The sequence below is a fragment of the Micrasema longulum genome, unplaced genomic scaffold (assembly GCF_059751315.1).
Source record: "Micrasema longulum isolate JH-2025_06_02 unplaced genomic scaffold, ASM5975131v1 h1tg001883l, whole genome shotgun sequence".
NCBI classification, from domain to species: domain Eukaryota; kingdom Metazoa; phylum Arthropoda; class Insecta; order Trichoptera; family Brachycentridae; genus Micrasema; species Micrasema longulum.
The window spans coordinates 1-19,551 of record NW_028279057.1 but is presented as its reverse complement, the minus strand read 5'-3'; the positions used below and the strand labels follow the sequence as shown (position 1 = coordinate 19,551).

The window sequence follows — 19,551 nt, the reverse complement described above, 5'->3', positions numbered from 1 at the left end:
TATATTTGGATAATTTATATAGCGCTATTTTCGTGAAAATCACCTCAAGGGCGCTGTACAATATACTGGGTGTTCTTTAAACCCTGTCACATCCGAAACCACGATGATCAGTATGACCAAGAAGACATATTGTCACATTGAAATAATGTTTTAAAAGGACTAAAATCTTGAAAAAAAAATAAAGAAAATAAACAAATGGTTGCTTACTTCTGCAGGGGAGAAACGGGGAGGGGGGAGTCTGAACAGCACGGCCGCGCCCCCCTCGCTTCCCCCCTGCAGAAGTAAGCGACCATTTGTTTTTTTGCTATATTTCATTTTTCAAGATTTTAGTCGTTCTAAAAAAATATTTTAATGTGCCAATAAGCCTTCTTGCTCATACTGATCATCGTGGTTTCGGATGTGACAGGGTTTAAAGAACACCCTGTATAAATATCCCAGCACGTCTTGCAGCTACAGAGCACATGGACAGTTAGAATTCTAGACCGCATTTACTAAATTTAGATATTTGATAACATTTACCTATTGAAGCTAAATTACTAATCGTCTTGCAGCTACAAAGTGCATGGACGAATGAAATTCTAGCAACTTAAAATTATCAATAAATTTACAAAAATAAACAATAAAATAGCATAATTGTAATTTTGTAGTGTTTATGCTAAAAAGTGATTATGATATATAGGAGCTAGATTACAACATGTCTTGCAGCTACAGAGCGCATGGGCAATATTGCCTTAGGGCAATTTCTTCCAACCTACTAAACTGTTCAGTTTGAGAAAATTAGATGCACATTCTGTCAAATAAATACCTGGACTAAGTCAAAAAAAAAAAATTTTTTTTCAATTATTTGAAGGCCTTGTTTTAACACCTCAAATGTCACAAAACAACTATTTTACGGGACATTCCGTCAAATAAATATCAGGAATGAGTCAAAAATACAACGACAAATCCATTATCAAATGAAGACGCATCTCACCTTCTCTCCTCGGAGTCTCTCCCCAGGTGGAGTTGCGTCATGGCGTCCGTCAGGCTGTCGTGCGGCGAGCGCGCGCGCCGCAGGTCGGGGCACGAGCGCGTCAGGCGCGCCAGGCCGCGCGCGCGCGCCCGCGCCAGGCAGCCGGCGCTGCCCCAGCGCGCGACGCAGCGCGCCAGCCCGTGCGGCATGTCGAGCGCGTCGTCGTACGCGGACGGGTGCGGCGCGGGCCCGCGCGCCGCCAGCCGCGGGCGGCTGTCGCTTTCGTATGACCTTTCCTTGTCGCGCTGCAGTTGACATCTGAAATAAGTGGACGGTGGATAAAAATATTGAAACAAAACACAGAGATAAATTCCCTCTAGCGATTATAAAGATATAATACCCCTCTTCAAGTTTTGGGTAGGTACATCAATATGAATGAAGAGGAAGCGTACGTCGCGGTACACATATCTACGCTCTAAAATAACATAGTTTCAGTATGACGTCATAGTTGAAGATAAGTCTCCTGACCGACCACAAAGGTAAAGTACCGATACCCCCCCCATCAAGTTTTGATGTACGTACATCATTTTATACCGACGGGTCTAGAACCCCTCAATACGTTTATCTACGCATTAAAAGTGTCCAAAATTTTGTTCCACCGAGCAATTTTTCCTTTAATTGTGATTTATTAAAATTTATAATAGTTTTGAGTTTGACACTTTTTTTTCTTAAAAGCCAATAAAAAATATGAGAGAGAAACAAGTAAGTTTTGAAGTTAAATTAAATTCCGACATAACAGTCACTTTAATAAAACGAACGCCTAGGTGTGAAAATAATGTCGCTAGGTTCTGTCCTATTGACAAATAAGAGTATCTAGGCGTCAGACACAGATTATATGCGTCAGAAAGTTACCATTCTAAAAATAATTTAGTTATTATATTTTTTCCATCTGTTTTACTATCTTTCCGAGCGTATGTATAGAGACGTTATAGGAGCCGGCTTTGTAGTCGATCGGTACAGATCGATAGATACGAGTGGGTGTTATATTGGAATGAGGGTGGAGAGTTCTGGGCATAGTTCGTACGAACTGCTGGCACATGAAATAGAGAGCTCGACGTGTGACGGGTGCGGTAGCCGGGGACATTTAATGATAACTCCGACAAAAGAGCCGGACTATCAAGGCGTCCACTGAGTATGTCACGAAGCACCCCCGTGTCCAACAGTAGACGGCGATCTTCTAAAGTAAGCGAGTGGTGTTTTTTGGAGGAAGACATATAATTTGTATGAGAATGAATGAACAAACTATGGTCGATGCGCCCGCACACTGTTAGAGCTAATGACTAAAGAACTCACCCTAATGACGGATTGTACTTAAGCAAATCTTCAAATCCGCGCATTCTTCTACCGTGCTCCTTTTCCTGGAGCAATTCCTCCAACAATTGCTGCTTACTTCTGTAAAAAGACGAGGCAGTTGAGCAATCATTATTAATGACAGTGTCTACCAGCGGCGAATGGTGATTTTATTTACAGGTAAGCTGTAAAAAATATCATATATTTGTACTTACATAGAAGGTACATAATATAATGTTAGTAATATTTACTATAAATTGATATTTCTCTGTGGTTCTGTGTGATACAACAACTCTCATCCATGAAATCTAATGTAATGTAACTTGGTGATATATTATCCATTACTTTAATACATAACTCATTAAAAAATAAATAAAAAATACCACTATTAATTCAGTCGATATTAGGTATTTAATTGAAATGTCAACTGGACAAATCGGTCTAAAAATTAATAGTGCTAAAAACGGCCGCATCGAGCGCTATATGTCCTGCAATATGACGCATGAAAGTAATTATGGTCTTATGTCAAAAGTACCATTTCAAAGAAAAATAGCCCTTAAGAAATAATGTTTGAAATACTGTTTTCCAAAAAAAGAATTTTAAAAAAAATTGTGTAATCTGCGAGAAAAAAACCTGCATTGGGGTAAAACTTTAAAAATATAGCATACTTATTTGTATGAAAAAATAAGCAGGAATAATCGGCTAGTTTCTTGGCTCACCGCAGGCACTGGGCGCGTTTTATTAATATTTATATTAGGTTAAAAATACAAACGGTGGAAATGATTGAAAATAAAAAGTAATTATTTATTTGTTTTTCTGTAAATAAAATTACAGTAAAACATTATTATGGTTAGTCAAATATAATGGTAATAATCGCTTCTAGACACGGTTCGCCCCTGGTGTCTACTAAATCTAATATTAAATACTGGACTCGAGGGTCTTTGAGTTAACCTTTATGTTCACCGCGGACAACAAACTGCCGACAGCCAGGGAAATAGCCGACAGCCTAAACTCCCCACTTCCCGATAGTAAAGAAAAGATATCTTCACCGTTCGGGCAAAAAATCATATTGGTTTTTTGAAAATACAATGAATTTTTCCATTTCACATATTTTTATTGGTATTCGTACAATGTGATATTTCCCTATTGTTATATTTTATTTATTTCGAATACAAACAGATGTACAGGTTAAATGAATATTTAAAAAAAAAAAACTATAAAATGTATACATAGTAAGGCCTGCCATCTAATTATATGTATTCACTAAATAATACTGTAATAAAGCGACGACGGCTTGAAGTTTAAACTATATAAATAATAAATACACTATATATTGAAATAACGGAGTTCTAGTTCCAACTCTAATGTATGGGAGCGAAGTATGGAATTGAAAAAATAATGATGAAAGTAGGTTGAATGCTGTCGAAATGCGATCCCTCAGGCGAATGTGTGGTAAAACGATGTATGATAGGTGCACAAATGTCGAGATCCGTGAAGTGTGTGTGAAGGCTGAGACATGCATTATTGACAGAATTAAGAAAGGGGTGCTGCGTTGGTTTGGACATGTAGAGCGAATGGACAGCGAAAGAACGACTAAAAGGATCTACGATGCAAATGTTGATGGATGCAGAAAACGAGAAAGACATGGCACGATCAAGTCCATCAAATACTTGAAGATGGACATGTCAAAAGTAGGAATAATCGGCGTGCGTGCATAAGAAGATGTATGAATGTAGAGGAAGCGAGGTCTGTATGCCAAGATAGAGTGTTATGGCGTTCTATCCTCTCTGCCTACCCCTACGGGGAAACGGCGTGATGGTTTGTTGTTATTGTTGTTATTAAAATAAGATAAATACGGACAGAAGAAGGAGATAGTGGGATTGCCAGGCTGAGAAAGGTGTTGACTTCATTTTTAATCCATATTGGTCGGAGGGAGTCAGAGAATTAATTGTCTGATGTAGAAGGACGTAAGCTGGTTGCTTGTTCTACTAGTAATGATTTAGAACTTAGGGCCTATTTCACCACCTCTGAGTAAAGTCTTGATTAGAACTACTCGTCGAGTAAAACAAATAATCTGTTTCACCACCGCTAAGTAGCGCTATTCGGCGAGTAAGTCCCTGAGTAAACTACTCAAAGCTTTTCCCTATGATTAACTGCTAATCATAACCTAGAGAAAGAATAAAATGGCGGCAAAACAATTTGACAGCCGGCAAAGAGGGTTTGTGTTTCGATTTGTTAGTTTGGAAAGTAAGTGTTTTTATAAATTATGGAACTGATAGAGCTTGTGGACGATTTTTATGAAGAAGAAATGGTTGAAATTCGGAGAAAAAAAGTTTATAGGCCTAGAGAAAATTACTTCGAGACGTTAGATGAAGTCGATTTCAGGTCAAGATTTTGCTTGACAAAACAGGCTGTCAATGAAATCCATACTTTGATTGAACATCAAATTCGTTCCAGAAGCACTCGGTTTGTAGAAGTTTTTTACATAATTATGGAATATTATTTTTTTTTACTCTAGGAACTATAATAATACGAGTTATCATTTCAGGAATAAAGCTGTGCCAACAATTATCAAGTTACTGTTGACATTGAGATATTTTGCAACGGGCTCGTATTTACTGTCTGCTGGAGATTTTAGTGGTGTGAGTAAATCATCTGCATGCCGATTTATAAAAGAAGTTTCTGAGGCTATAGCACTTCTCCGGACAACCTTCATTCGCTTTCCTCAAGATTTGGGTCCTTTAAAACAGGGGTTTTATAATTTGGCACGTTTCCCGAGGGTCATTGGAGCTATAGACTGCACGCATATTGCAATTTCTCCAAGTATGCTATTTAAATATTATCTCATAATAATTAAGGATAGCACATAAATTATATAATCATATTATACTGCCTTTAAAAGTATAACAATGCATTATGATAAAAATGACCTTTCATTTAACTACTATTGAATATTAAATAATATATAATTCATGTCACTATGTACTCTCCTGCACATTAATTATGCTTTTTCTCCCATAACCGAGATTGATTTAATTTTATCGGTTTCAGGAGGAACGAATGCCGAGGTGTATCGAAACCGAAAAGGAGTATTTTCGATTAATGTTCAAGCCATTTGCGATGCAGATTTGATCATAAGAGATGTTGTTGCCCGGTGGCCTGGGTCCAGCCACGACCAGACTATATTCAATAATTCTTTGATAAAAGCCAAGTTTGAGGCTGAGCAATTTGACAATGGCATTCTGTTAGGTGACAGTGGCTATCAAAGCCAGCCCTACCTTTTTACACCTCTTGCACATACAACAACCCCAGCAGAGAACCTCTACAATGAATCACAAATTCGCAGCCGGAATGTTGTTGAAAGGTGTTTTGGTGTCCTCAAGAGTAGATTCCCTGTATTGCGAAGGCGGATAACCCTATCTGTGGAGCGCACTACAGCAATCATCACAGCTTGTGTAGTGCTGCATAACATAGCTGTAAGGATGAATGATGACCAATTCGATTATGAAAGAAACCAGGATTACATAGATGAAGAAGTTGCCGGCAATGAAATCCTGGATAATGATCCAAGAAGAAGACTGATTTTAGAATACTTCACCCCCCTGTTAAATAATCATGTGTAAAAGGAAAATGAAATAAAAGAATCTAAAATTGGTAGTAATAATCTTTTATTATCTATTATATAATTTTATTGCAATATAACTATATTACAAAGCTACAGAACTTAAAAGGCATACCTGTGAAATTATAATGGATAAATAAAAACATGAATCTACATAACATAGATGTAAGGGATGAACGATGACCAATTTACATTTTACACAGTATATTCATAAACTCATGACTTTTCAGGCTGTACCTGTGTTGAGCCATAATAATTTACATGGAAAAAAATAGTAAATTACAAGAAATAATAACACGTTACACAACAATACATATACAATAACTATACAAGAGGATCAATCGTTTATTTTTTTTAAAAGTAGTTTTAGTTTTGTAGTGTGTATTTCCATAATTATTATTCTCTCCTGTTGCCTAAATGCCCATTCCTTTTTCTTTTCCTCGTATTCCTCCAGTAAAATTTTTTTTTGGAGGTATATTAAATCCCTCCGGGCATCTGTCACTTTTCCACCTTTCCTCAGAGCCGTATGCTTCGGAGTGCGGAGCTGTGGGACACTCCAAGAATCCCACTGCTTCTTTGAATCAGCTCCAACTGAGGGTGAATCCTCAGGAGTCTTTAAATTTACCGCATCCAATGCTGAGGTGGATTTCAAAGATAACACCTCTATATCCATTTCAACTGTTTGCGGGGCAGTTGTTGGCTCGCTCAAGGTAGGTGGCTCCTCTGTGCCTTGTTTGTCACCTGAAAAAAGTAATTGAATGAATGGGGGGGAGTATTGTTAAAAATAATACAACTTCAATTGCTTCATAGTCCAGTGACTATGAAAAATTCTAGTAATTCTAGTGAATTTAGCAATAAAAAACTTGAAAACATAATGCTGGATTTATCATAATATTGTCAGAGCGTTAAAAACTGAAACATCTATAACATAACCGGCATCTAGATATGACACCTACTAAATCATTATTGTACCCCCCTTCCACCTCATAAATTAGAAAACCATAATACAATAATATTCTTATGCATTTAGTTGTTTTGTCTTACAGAAATAATTTTAAACAGTTTTACTTACTTAGAAAGTCCGCGTCACTGTCGAATATGGTCGACATTCCTTGGGCGCTCAGGCTTATAAGGTCCATGACTTTGATTTCCGTTGAGTCCAGGGGAACCGCCGTGCAGGGTCCTCCACCAGTCTTGTAGAGATCTGCCCTAATCAATGCGCTCTTCTTTCGGACAGATCTCTTAAACCCGTCGTATTTCACTTTCAAAGTCCTGTGAGACCGAAAATGGTTGGATTTGGAGCACGCGTTAAACTCCGCTTCTATTGATTTCCAAGCGGAAATTTTTTCTTTCCACAATATATTGTCACTTTTTTTATTTTCTATCACATCTTTGTGGCGCAAAACTAAACTTTTTAGTACTTCGCACTCCTCAGCACTAAAGTTTACACTCCGTTCGCGCTTATTCTCCATTATAATGCAGTTTTTTAAAAAACACGTGCGACTCCCAAAATAATGAACGAATACAATTAACAACTAGTAATAGTTCTACATTATCTCTGCAATAAACAACACATGAAAGCTAGCAGTAGACGTTGTCACGTTATCAGACGTGAGCCTAGACCGTTTAAATGCGACGTTGCCATACAAAGTATCTATTTAGCAAATCAGAGGATACTCATAGGTCGTGAAACCGTTGCTCGGTAATCGGGACATTAATCATCGGATTAAGTTATGTGATGGTTAGTTATTCAATACTTTACTCAGAGGTGGTGAAATAGGCCCTTAGGATATAGAGATTTTGGTATTATTTATGTTTTCTCTGGATATTCATTGTTTACCTTTAAGACTGAAAAAGCACACATTATGATAAAACTGTAAATACTTTTAAATATCATTATAAAATACATAATTTACTGCCTTAGAAGCAGTTTAGATGAACCAATAGCAAAAATAAAAAATATGTATGCTTACTTTTACTACTGAATTAATTTGTTATAATTACTTGTATATTGCTGTAATAAATACGTAAAATAATAAAAAAATAAATAAATAAATGGTGGAAAGGAAAAGAAGGAAATTGATGAGGAGTGGTGAAGGATGATTGGAGGAAGGTGAGAGTGGAAAATTGCATTTGATTTAATGATTAAATGAATTATGAATGAAGAGCATGAATCAAGCCTATTAGTTCTCTTCTGTACATATTGTATGGAGTGTTAAATATATCGAGACTATTAAATTTTTTGTTAAATGTTTCACATATACGAGGGATCGTAGAATGTTTCCGGTGATTAGTTTTAAATTTACGAATATAGAAAATATCAGAGAGTCTAGTCGGCCTGGAGCGGGCACGGTAAGCGAGTAGATTAATGAGTTCCGGGGAATCGAATTTATTATTGACAATTTTATAAAGCAGGATCTGATCAAACATATCTCCTCTGTGTGCTAATGAAACAAGGTTGTAAAATTTTAATGAAGCTAAATAATTTGGAAAATGCAAATGAAATTTGTATTCTAGTTTTTTCAGGAATTTTTTTTGAACACTCTCGATTCTTTTAATATTTAATTTATAAACAGGAGACCAGATAGCATATATCATCATCATTCCCTTTCCGCACCTAATGGTTCATAGGGCACTGCATTGGTACACCAATAAATGTGGTGATTTTAATATAGGAGAGTCCCCGCTTATAATTGATTGAATATTTAAATTTTGATCACCATTTTCAACGAGTTGTAAATAACTCACTATTAGAAAATGGAAATCGAGTTGGGGTAGGGTGGGGTTGGAACCTCGGACCTCTGATTTGTGAGTTCGCAACACTAGCCACGGGACCGCAACCCGATAATTGTGTTGTGTATTGCGTGAATTAATTTTTTTTCACAGTGTATCTTGATCATTTTTGTTGAATGAAGGTAAGTTGGTCAGTCTTACGCTTCAGGTGTCAGTCCAGGTACTATGAAATATCCTAGTGTAAGAACACCCTGAACGTCGGCAGTATATGTCAGAAATTCGGGACGAAAACCTGACCTGGGAGGACGCAAAGAAGTTGGCAGCCGATAGAGATGCACGCGGGCTCTTTGTGGATACCGTATGCTCCAACTAGCGAGCGGACATGGAATGATGATAATGATGAAAAATACTTTTTTAAATAAATATGCCATTTCAACAATGTCGGGAATCGAACCCAAGACCTCTCGCACGGTAGGCAAACATGATGACCACTACACATCGAGGCCGACAAATTGCTCTACAGGCAGTTAGTACTCATTTGGTGGTACAGCATTTGAGGTTTCCTCCTGCGACAAAATAATTTTGAATGAATAACCTTAAGGTGTCATTTTCTTCTAAGTCTTCCTCTCCACACTCATCTTTAGAATCATCTTCAGTCATTGCGCCGTCCGCTTCTTTCTGATCCATATTCTTGAAGAAAAAAACTTTATCAGCTACAGGCAATAACATGTTCTAAAATTCAGACGCTTAATCACGGAAGGATTAAATCTAATAATCGTTTATTTCAGTTTTTTTCAAATCCCTCTTTCACGGGAAAATAATATGCATTGAAATTTATTGCAACAGACGGGGAGAGGGAAATATGCAAGTTTAAGCATTTACAGAGCTAATGACCCATCATTGGCTGATTTAAGTGGCCACATTACACGCGTGGGGTTCATAGTCCATGATCGATGACACACAAGTGCTAAATAATTTTACCCACAATTAAAGTGCAATGACCAATGAAGAAAGTCATCGTTTTCTATAGAATCCAATACAACATATTATATTTTTCCTTTAATTATGATTTATTAAAAGTTTTAATCGTTTTGAGGTTGGCACTTTTTTTCTTAAAAGCCTATTAAAAATATGAGAGAAATAAGTAAGTTTTGAAGTCGAATTAAATTCAGACATAACTGTCACTTTAATAAAACGAACGCCTAGATGTGAAAATAATGTCGCTAGGTTCTGTCCCCTTTTCATAGGAAAATAATATGCATTGAAATTTATTGCAACACACAAGGAGAGGGAAATGTGCCAATCTAAGCATTTACAGAGCTAATGACCCGTCATTGGCTGATGTGGCCACATTACACGCGTGGGGTTCATAGTCCATGATCGATGACACACAAGTGGTAAATAATTTTACCTGCAATTATAGTGCAATGACCGATGAAGAAAGCCATCATATTCTATAGAATCCAATACAACATATTATGCAACTCTAAAAGTATTGCACATATAGACGAGATCATTGCCCAGCGGTACATTCACATTGTCCCTACCATGGAGAAATGAAGAACAAAGTACCGGCATGTACATAAATATATATATAAATACAACATTATCTCTCCGCTTCAGCTGGTGACAACAGAAGACGGAATATCTACTTATTTTAAATTAAAATAATTTAGTCTAGCCTTTGTTCTTCATCTCCGTTGTAATATGTTAATTTGAATAACCTTATTGTTTTTGTATAAATACACTGAACTTTATAATACATATACTAGTCTCGAAAATGTCGCAAAAGTGATGAAAGCGGTCATTTGTAATTCCAAAACTTGAATGATTTTTAATGCTATAAAAGTAAAAATATCTCTCCACCTTGGGCAGGAGCGAGGGCGCGCAGGCGGCGAGCGCGGCGCGCAGCGCGCGCTGCAGGCGGCGCGGCGCGCGCGCGGGCAGCCGGCGCGCCAGCTCGGCCGCCTCGCCCGCGGGCGGCGGCGCGGCGGGCGCGCGCCACGGCGCGTCGCGCAGCAGCCCGGCGCGCGCGGCCCGCGCCAGCCGCGAGCGCGCGCGCCGCCGGAACGCGCCGCTCACGCGCTCCAGGTACTCGTCGCGCTCGCACTGCCGGCTGCGGAAACAAACGCTCGGAATTAATTCAGAATACGTAACCATGCAAACCGCCCCTGAGTAGTGCCTGCTCGCATCACCTACCCTTCAAAGTACCCCTCTTGGCTGATGGGTCTTCAGCTGCTCCGTCGTGGCCCTCTCAATGTCGGAAATATTGTTAAAGCGTTTTCCTTTTAGCATGGTTTTTTTTTCTGAAGAGCCAATGATTTGAACATTTCATGAGATTCTTTGGAACTTTTTTGCAAAAAAAACAAAATTCAAAGTTTACTTGTCGTTTGATATTCATGATACGACACAATAAACACGGCCAAACTCTTCCTACTCTGGAAGCCGACTGACAAGTCACAACTTGTTCAAACTTGACACTGACTATCTCAATGGATCAGGCTATCGGACCACTTCAAATTGATTCACAATTTTAATGTAAAAGAACTTAGAAGATTTATTTTGCATTGTGCCAATTAATTTTGGAGGAGGGTATAATCGGATGGGGTGGTGCGAGTGACACAGCTTCAAATAGTGTATCTGTTGCACAAAAATCCATAATTAAAATAATACTACGAGTCCAGATACAGACAGACATCTACTGAAGAAATATTCCACAAATCACAAAGAAAGACATAACCCCGACTATAAAACACATACAAATAATACAATCACTAGATCCTCAACACAAAGACAACTTAAACAAATACATACTTGTACCACTTTCGAACAAAGGGACTTTGAGTTTTATGCAATTCAAATTTATAACCTACCTCCAATGTTCTTTAAATAATTAGTAACGAGAAAATGTTTAAAAAGGCTATAAAAAATGGATAGTGGAGCTAGGGTAGAAGAAAATGGATTGTCTCATTCGCCCAGACTAATACTGAATCACCTGCTCCACAAATGTTAGGTTTTGGTTATTTTATTGTGCATTTTATAATATAAATTATAAAGGTACACGTAAATTATAATCCTTAAAAGACAGCTGCCAAACTAATGTGACTAGTGGTGGGGAAGTCTGAGCACTGACCATGTACCGATCAAATCGATTTTATCAGTTTTTTCATGCAAACGTGAAACTCTGTTTCCGAAAATTGATAAAAAAACGCAAAAACAAGCCTATTATAGTGTGTTTAAGACAATTATTCACCAAAAAATAAGACGTTTATACTTTTTTCGTGAACAACATAAAATTAATTATTTTTTTATTCGATCGATTTACATTGATCAATTTGTCCCGTCTCAAACATTTTTGCAAAATGATGTAACCTTGTAAGAACGTCATTAATAATTAGGTTTATTTTAGTTTTAAAGCTGATTTTATATAATCATGATGATTTATATGTCAAGCATAGTACAAACAAAAAATAATTTAATGCCAGATATGAATGATTTTTTGTGTGTCAGTATAAATCACTCTTTAGACGTCACTACAAAGTTATGTCTTCACTTTTGCTGAAAACTGTCATTCTAATCAAGCTATATTATAAGGACTGCTGTCTGAACATTTTGTCATTTCTCTCTGTATATTGAGTCTTCTTTGTATATTCTCACAAGTAAAATTTTTTTTTTTAATTACATGGTTAAGTGTCCTCAGCACGGGTAACCCCAGTGAAGCCACATTATTTTTATTATTAATCATTGTTTAAAACAACAAATGTAATTCAATCGATCTTGTGTAATTCTATATTTGAAGATACACAGCCTGTAACTGGGGGGGTGGATCATCGGTGGCAGAGCGATGGAGGACCTCAATGCCTATCGATTTAACGCCCATGTATGTTCAGCGATATTCAGTCGTTTAAAAGTTATTCAGATTTTTAAGAATTTTTAGTAGAAATCCAATTTTCGGCTGGATGTCCCAAGCGTAGCCGAACTATTAAGTCTATGATAGTATTTTTTTTTTACAAGTAGCTCAATAGGAGGTCTTTTATCCTACAATACAGTTTTGAGTCGTTATTTGATTAAATTCCAAATAAAAATAATCTTTTCCAAAAAATATGCAAACTTAATTTTTCAACTAACTTTTAAGGGCTATAATTTTTTTTTTTCTAGATCTTATTTTAAAAACTACTCTTATTTATGGAGAAGGGAGGGGGTTAAATCGATAGGCATTGAGGTCCCCCATCGCTCTGCCACCGATGATCCACCCTCCCAGTTACAGGCTGTGTAAGCATGTGAAATTGAATCGACGAATACCTTCAAATTGTATGTTTTCTAATATGTATCTTTGTTGAATTACCCGATGAAATAAAATAAAATCATCAGTTCTGTACTCACTAGTTCCCGAGGAAGACGGTGACGTCGGCGTCCAGCGTCTCCGCCTCCGTCATCATGGCCAGCAGCGAGGAGAAGCTCCGAAGGGCTTCCGCCGTGCAGGGAAGCTCTTCTCCCAGCAGCAGCAGCATGGACAGCTGAAACCACACGGGAAAGGTTTTAACGTGTTCGCGGTCACGCCAACTATGGTCGAAATCCTGTCGCTCGTTTATGAAATGTCAGTCCAAAAGACATTAATAGGAAAAAGACGGCTTTAGCTAGGGTTACCTTTCAAAAACACAAGAATGCGTACCACATCCTCGATTAGTTATGGTTAACCATAAAAACGTTCGGAATAGCAGCGCAGATAAAAAAATCGACTGTCAATTTTTGGTCAAAAAGTTGTTTTCCCGGCAGGACGTTATGGAACTTGCACTCACATGGATGACTCGGGAGGCGGCCGCGCGGTCGGCCCAAGCGCGGTAGACGGTCGTCAGGTAGCGGTGGGGCGCCAGCAGGCGGCCGCACACCGTGGCCAGACGACGCCGCGACGCGCCCAGGATGTTGGACAGCGCCAGGCCGCCGGCGCGCATGGCCGCCGCCCGCCGCCACAATTCTGCAAAGCGAAAAATTTAGGTTTAACAATAAACATTCTCAAAGCACAAATGAAATTCGTCTAACACTCGTCTTTTCTGCCGCAGCCTATAAAATCAGGCAGAGACGTACTTAAACATGATTAAAATATTCGAACTGCGGGGGCCATCTTTGACGAGTTAAAAATAACTCACCATTGGAAATTGGGAACCGGGTCGGGGTAGAGTGGGGTTCGAACCTCGGACCTCTGACCCGTAGGTCCGTGACGGGACTACAACCCGATTCCGCCCGAGCGAAAAGTCCGTACCGCATCAGACATGCGAGGTCACGCTTACCTTGGAGCAGAGTCGTGACGGCCCCCTCCGCCAGCAGCTGGGCGAGGTGCGCGCTGTGGCGGGCGCACAGCGCGGCGCACAGCGTGTCCAGCCGCAGGATCAGCAGCTGCGGAGCCAGCCGCGTGAAACTGGAACAGAGGCACATCACAAAGATAAAGAGAGCGATTGTCGGAAATTCTCTAGACGCCGTTACACAAAACCATTACATCGGTCTCTTTATTACTCGGAGAATTTAGATATTAAAACGATCAATTTAGCGTTGTGATTGTTTCATTCCGATTTGCCGATAATCTTAGTGACTTATTTGAGTTGATGTAATTATATTATTTAAATTATCCATAATCTTAGTGAATAAATAAAGACATGTGTTTGGTGACCTGACACTATCGTGGCACGAGGAAACCGTTTTGCTCGAGTATTTTGTATGTAAATACACGAGATAATACACGGCCACGAGAGCGTTTGGAATACCAGCCCTGATCTGACCTAAAATAAAATTATGTGATTAATAATAATAATAATGTTTGGATAATTTCTATAGCGCCATTTTTGTGAAAATCACCTCAAGGGCGCTGTACAATAAATAAATATTCCAACACGCCTTGCAGCACAGAGCGCATGGACAGTTGGGACTCTAGTTCCTCGTCTCCAATTATGATATATATGAGCTAGATAACAGAACGTCTTGCAGCTACAGAGCGCATGGACAATAAGAAATCTAGCCCCTATTTACATTTTTATTTGACAATGAAATTTAGAGTTTAAGTGATATTTTAAAAACGAAATAAAAAGCAAATTTATAAAATTGGAAGTTAGATAACAACAAGTCTCGCAGCTACTGAGCGCATGGACGGTTGAAATTCTAGACCCCATTTACTAAATTTAGATATTTGATAGTTGATAACATTTACATAATATGATAGCTAACATCACAAAAAGTCTCGCAGCTTCAAAACGCATCGACGAATGGAATTTCAACAACATAAGAATGATTTTAAGAAGTTAGAAAAAAAAAATAATTTTAAAAAACGCAATAATAATACATTGAGCAAAGAACTAGTAAGTATGGCAATTAAGTGAACATGTAACAGCACAAAAAGTCAAATATAAAAACTAAACAAAGATAGCATTCCTTAACTTATAATTAAGGTTAACAAGACAATAGACGATACCCAAACTCAAACTCGTCCCAGTTTTATTTTGGTATGCAGTAAACAGGATCTATTGTCTTTATCAAAGTGCTTTTATTATTATTTTTTTCAACCTAATAATGACTCATCAAATAAATGTCTTGTTCGACCCTCACTCCCCGGAGCGCGGCGATGTGTAGCCAGTACGCGTTGCGTCTAATAACTATAATATCTTTATAAATATAATAAATATTACTACTACTACTACCATCACGCCATTTCTCCGTAGGGGTAAGCAGAGAGAATGGACCGCCACACACGTCTATCCTGGCACACATTCCTAGCTTCTTCCACATTCATACATCTTGTCATACACGCCGGTTCTGTCTGCTCTTGACATGACCAGACTTAAGATTTTATTTATTTATAAATGAAATCATACAGTCTTTATATAAAACAAGGACAAAAGAATAATTAAAAAAAGTAAGACAAATTACACACTAATTTATTATGAATGCAGGAGGAGAGGGGAAAAATAATGAATTCTAAAAAAGTTAAAATAAAAATATTATATAAAAAGGAGAAGACATTGTATGTAGGTAATATAGAAGTCTAGGCATCTACAGGGCTTATGACCTGTCAATGGCTGGTTTAAGTGGCCACTTCACACACTGTGTAACATTCACCATTCTGCCCATTTTTGAACATCTATATTCTTTCAATTCTTTCATCTGTTGATGTTTGTGAAGTTAAAGAGCTGAATCCTTTATTTATGCGGGCGAGATTCATTTAATTGAATTATTTCACCTACATACTAGGCAACGCCTGAAAATGTTATTTTTTCAATTTCTATACTTCTTCATGGACTAGGTGAATTTTTCAACAATATTTTGAGTTTTCTTGAGAGATATTTTGGTTCTGTCCTATTAACAAATAAGAGCATCTAGGCGTCAGACACAGATTATACGCGTCAGAAAGTTACCACTCTAAAAAATAATTTAGTTATTATATTTTTTCCATCTGTTTTACTATCTTTCCTAGCGTATGTATCGAGACGTTATAGGAGCCGGCTTTGTAGTCGATCGGTACAGATCGGTAGATACATACAGACGATCGTTAAGCGTACCGTCTAGGTGATTTCCAAAAGTCATGCAAAGTCATGTTCAAGCGAGAATTTTTTGCTTGAATTAGGATTTATCGGAGTTTATAATCGCTTTGCAGTGAGCACTTTTTATTACAGAAGCCTATTTAAAATATAAATGAGAACTATTTTAAATGTTAATGACGTAAGGAACGCGGAGTAATTGTTTGCGGTCATTCCATTGGCTTGTTTCGATCATATGATGTGGATATGACAAGCAGGTAGAACATACCGAGGTAGATACAGATAGTACAGAAGTTAAGTATACCGTCTCGATATATACAGATGAGATAATAATAATAATAATAACAGTTGTGTGACTCACTTGTCTATATTCTCCGTTATGGTTAAATCTCTCTGCTTGGGGCAGTAGAAGCGCGGCCGGCCACATACGCAGCGACAGCGCTCACAAACCGGGACAGCATCTGCACAATTTTGATTATTTATTTGTCTATTTACTTAAAGCCAGTTTATTACACATCATCTATTTATATATACGCCCAACGGGCATTTTTAAGGACGTATACATAGAAAATTATTATAATTGACAATACAAAGACACAATGGTATACAGTAGACTCGGTGGGAGTGGAAGCGGGAGACGTGTTTATAATTGAATTTGATTCAGTGATCGTTTGAAAGAAGACAACTTGTTATCGAAGACATCAAGACTGGTATGTTTGTTGGCAGACCTGAGAATTCTGGGCCTAGGGGAATGAAAACCAAAGTTAGTTCTATGGTTATCGGTATGAAAGAGTATGTTTTTTCTGAGGTTTCTAGTTGGGATATTTAATTTTATCGAGCCAGTAGTTCAGGCACATCAAAGAGTGAGTTGAGAATTTTAAATGGAACTAGAAGATGGGATTTATTTCGACGGTCTCGAAGAGAAGATATATTTAAGCTAGTTTCTAACTCATTATACGTATATAGCAGGGGCGAATCATCAAAGTAAGCGATTATGCACAGCTTACCATTATATTTGACTTTAAATAATAATGAATTATAGTAACCATGTTTACGGGAAAAAAAATAAAGTAATTGTCATTTATTATAAATCACCGATTATATCTTTCTACAAAAAAATATCTATGAAGCGCGCCCAGCCCATTCTTACTGAACGATGAAACTAGCCGATTACCTCAGCTTATTCTTCCATACAAAAAAGTACACTGTATTTTTCGTCTTTAACCCAAGTCGGCTTTTTTAGTACTAAAACAAACTCGCAGATTACAAATATTTTTAGAAGATTCTCTATTTGGAAACTAGTATTTCGAACATTATTTCCGAAGGACTATTTTTCTTTGATGGGATACCGTTGACATATTATGTATCACATAGGACAGGTGGCGTTCGCAGTGGCCGTTTCAGGCATTATTAATTTTAAAAGAAATCGGCCAGTGCTCAAGTCTTGACAGTACTGTCAATGACAGATCATAATGGAAATACCCGCGGAATGTCATTGTGATATTTGTTAATGAACTTTTGTGCAAGTATTGTATAAAAATAGTGTAGAATAAAACTACGTTTATCGCGTGCTTAATAATAATTGTTGTTTGAGTTGATTTTCACAGAATTACAAAAAAATAGTCATTTATAATTACATTACTTACGTGTTATGTAAGTACTTATATGTAGTACAAATTAATTAACATTTTTAATAGATTACCTATAAAATAAAGCACGGCTCGCCACTGGTATATAGGTCTCTGGATAAGCCCAACCTCCAGACTATCTTTCTTAAAAATCGATGTTGAACTGATTCAATATTCTTGATGTGAACATCATAATATGGAGACCAGATAACAGAGGATACTCTAGGTGCATGGAAAATTTATTAAATACTAAATATAATATGAAAATAAACATGAGGAAAACCAAAGTAATGACTGTGGTCCGTAATGGCAGCGAATGAATATAGCAATGTCAGGAGCAACTCCGAAAAACGCAAAAGAGTTTGTGTACCTCGGAAGCAGGATCACCTGGGATGGGAGAACAAAAAGAGAAGCCAACTGCCGCATACACCGAGCGAGGCTTGCATTTAACAAAAAATCAAAGATTTTTGAGTCGAATAATATCAATCTAAAACTCAGCAAGCAACTTGCCGAGACATATGTATGGAGCATATTGATGTACGGTTGTGAGACATGGCGCCTTACCGAAAGAGATAAAAAAAGACTAGAGGCCTTCGAGATGTGGTGCTACAGAAAAATATTAGGAATTTTCTGGAGAGACCACATCTCAACTGAATCGAAGAAGACAGGCACCTAATCAAAACCATCTTAGAGAGGCGAGCCCGATGGAGCGGTCACATTATGCGCCATGAGAGTCGGGTCTCCTGCGCGCATCATAGAGGGAATGGCCGAGGGGACAAATTACAGAGAGGGCTGCGGAAAATAGAGACCGATGCGGGACTTTGCTGCAAACCGATCCCCGGGATCGAGACTGCGAAGAAGACTCTGGGTGAGGGTGAACTAGGGAACAGAAGAGAGTGTGGCGCCTCCGTCATAGACAATCCTCAAGGACCTACCGAGGAGCGAAACCACGCAAGCGAACGCAGCTCGTTAAGTTACCAGCCTGCGGTTCGATACCCAGCCGGAAGCAGAGGGAGACAAGAACAAAGGCTATAAAAGGCGCGAAGTTCAAGGCCCGTCCTTCTCTCCTTGTCCGAAACTCGACTGCCGTGCTTCCTCACATAGAATCAGTCTTCTATAAAACACGTGTTAGATATAAAATTGGAATTAAGTTAGATTTTTATTGAATGTGTAATAAAATATCTTTGTATTACACGCCAGTTTCTTACAAAATTAATAGTGTTATCCATGTAAGTAAGCCGTTCTTATTTCTTGTGTGATAATATATATGTGAATCCTTTTCCCCGCCACCTTCCGAAAAGAACGTAGTGAGGTGTCAAGCGAGAGGTCATAAGGTACCGGCGGGACAGATTGCAGGCTCCAGCAGGGACGCGAGGTCCCGAGCGGACGGATGCAGGTGAAAAGGAAGATAGCCTAATCCTACCTCACGCACACGCCTGTGAGTATAAAAGTTACACACAGCGTGCACAGAGAGACCCCGACAGGTAAGCAAAACGCCACACACACCCACAACAGGTTTAAGGGTATTGATATTTTTTAAGTCAGTTGTGCTTCTTTTTAATTTAAATTTTGAGACGTAAGTCCCAACTCCATGGGACTAAAAGAGTTGGGACGAGCAATTAGTTGGCACAGACACACGAGTATATCATCACAAATATTATATAGTATCAGAAACACAACAATAAATTGTGTAAGCTATTGCAAGAATAAAGCTGTACTCTAAGCTGTATAAAAATAAGAATA

At 38.1% G+C, this 19,551-nt stretch overlaps 2 protein-coding genes across 2 annotated transcripts in view; both read right to left on the bottom strand.

Annotated features, from left to right (window-relative positions):
* LOC148273660 (uncharacterized) overlaps positions 1 to 16,641 on the bottom strand; it is a gene marked incomplete at both ends in the record, with an annotated part of 56,795 nt that extends 40,154 nt beyond the window's left edge. The window contains 8 exons of the mRNA XM_088238394.1: positions 974 to 1,270; positions 2,306 to 2,404; positions 9,253 to 9,347; positions 10,524 to 10,773; positions 13,041 to 13,174; positions 13,457 to 13,632; positions 13,946 to 14,073; positions 16,542 to 16,641. Of these exons, the coding sequence (XP_088094520.1) occupies positions 974 to 1,270; positions 2,306 to 2,404; positions 9,253 to 9,347; positions 10,524 to 10,773; positions 13,041 to 13,174; positions 13,457 to 13,632; positions 13,946 to 14,073; positions 16,542 to 16,641 (1,279 nt within the window). The remainder of the gene's footprint in view (positions 1 to 973; positions 1,271 to 2,305; positions 2,405 to 9,252; positions 9,348 to 10,523; positions 10,774 to 13,040; positions 13,175 to 13,456; positions 13,633 to 13,945; positions 14,074 to 16,541) is intronic.
* LOC148273661 (uncharacterized) lies at positions 6,141 to 7,684 on the bottom strand. The gene is made up of 3 exons (XM_088238393.1): positions 6,997 to 7,684; positions 6,550 to 6,665; positions 6,141 to 6,161 (listed from the first exon to the last, which is right to left on the bottom strand). The coding sequence occupies exons 1-3, from the start codon at positions 7,394 to 7,396 to the stop codon at positions 6,141 to 6,143; spliced, it is 537 nt and encodes a 178-aa protein (XP_088094519.1). The 5' UTR covers positions 7,397 to 7,684.
* Positions 16,642 to 19,551: the final 2,910 nt, after the last annotated feature.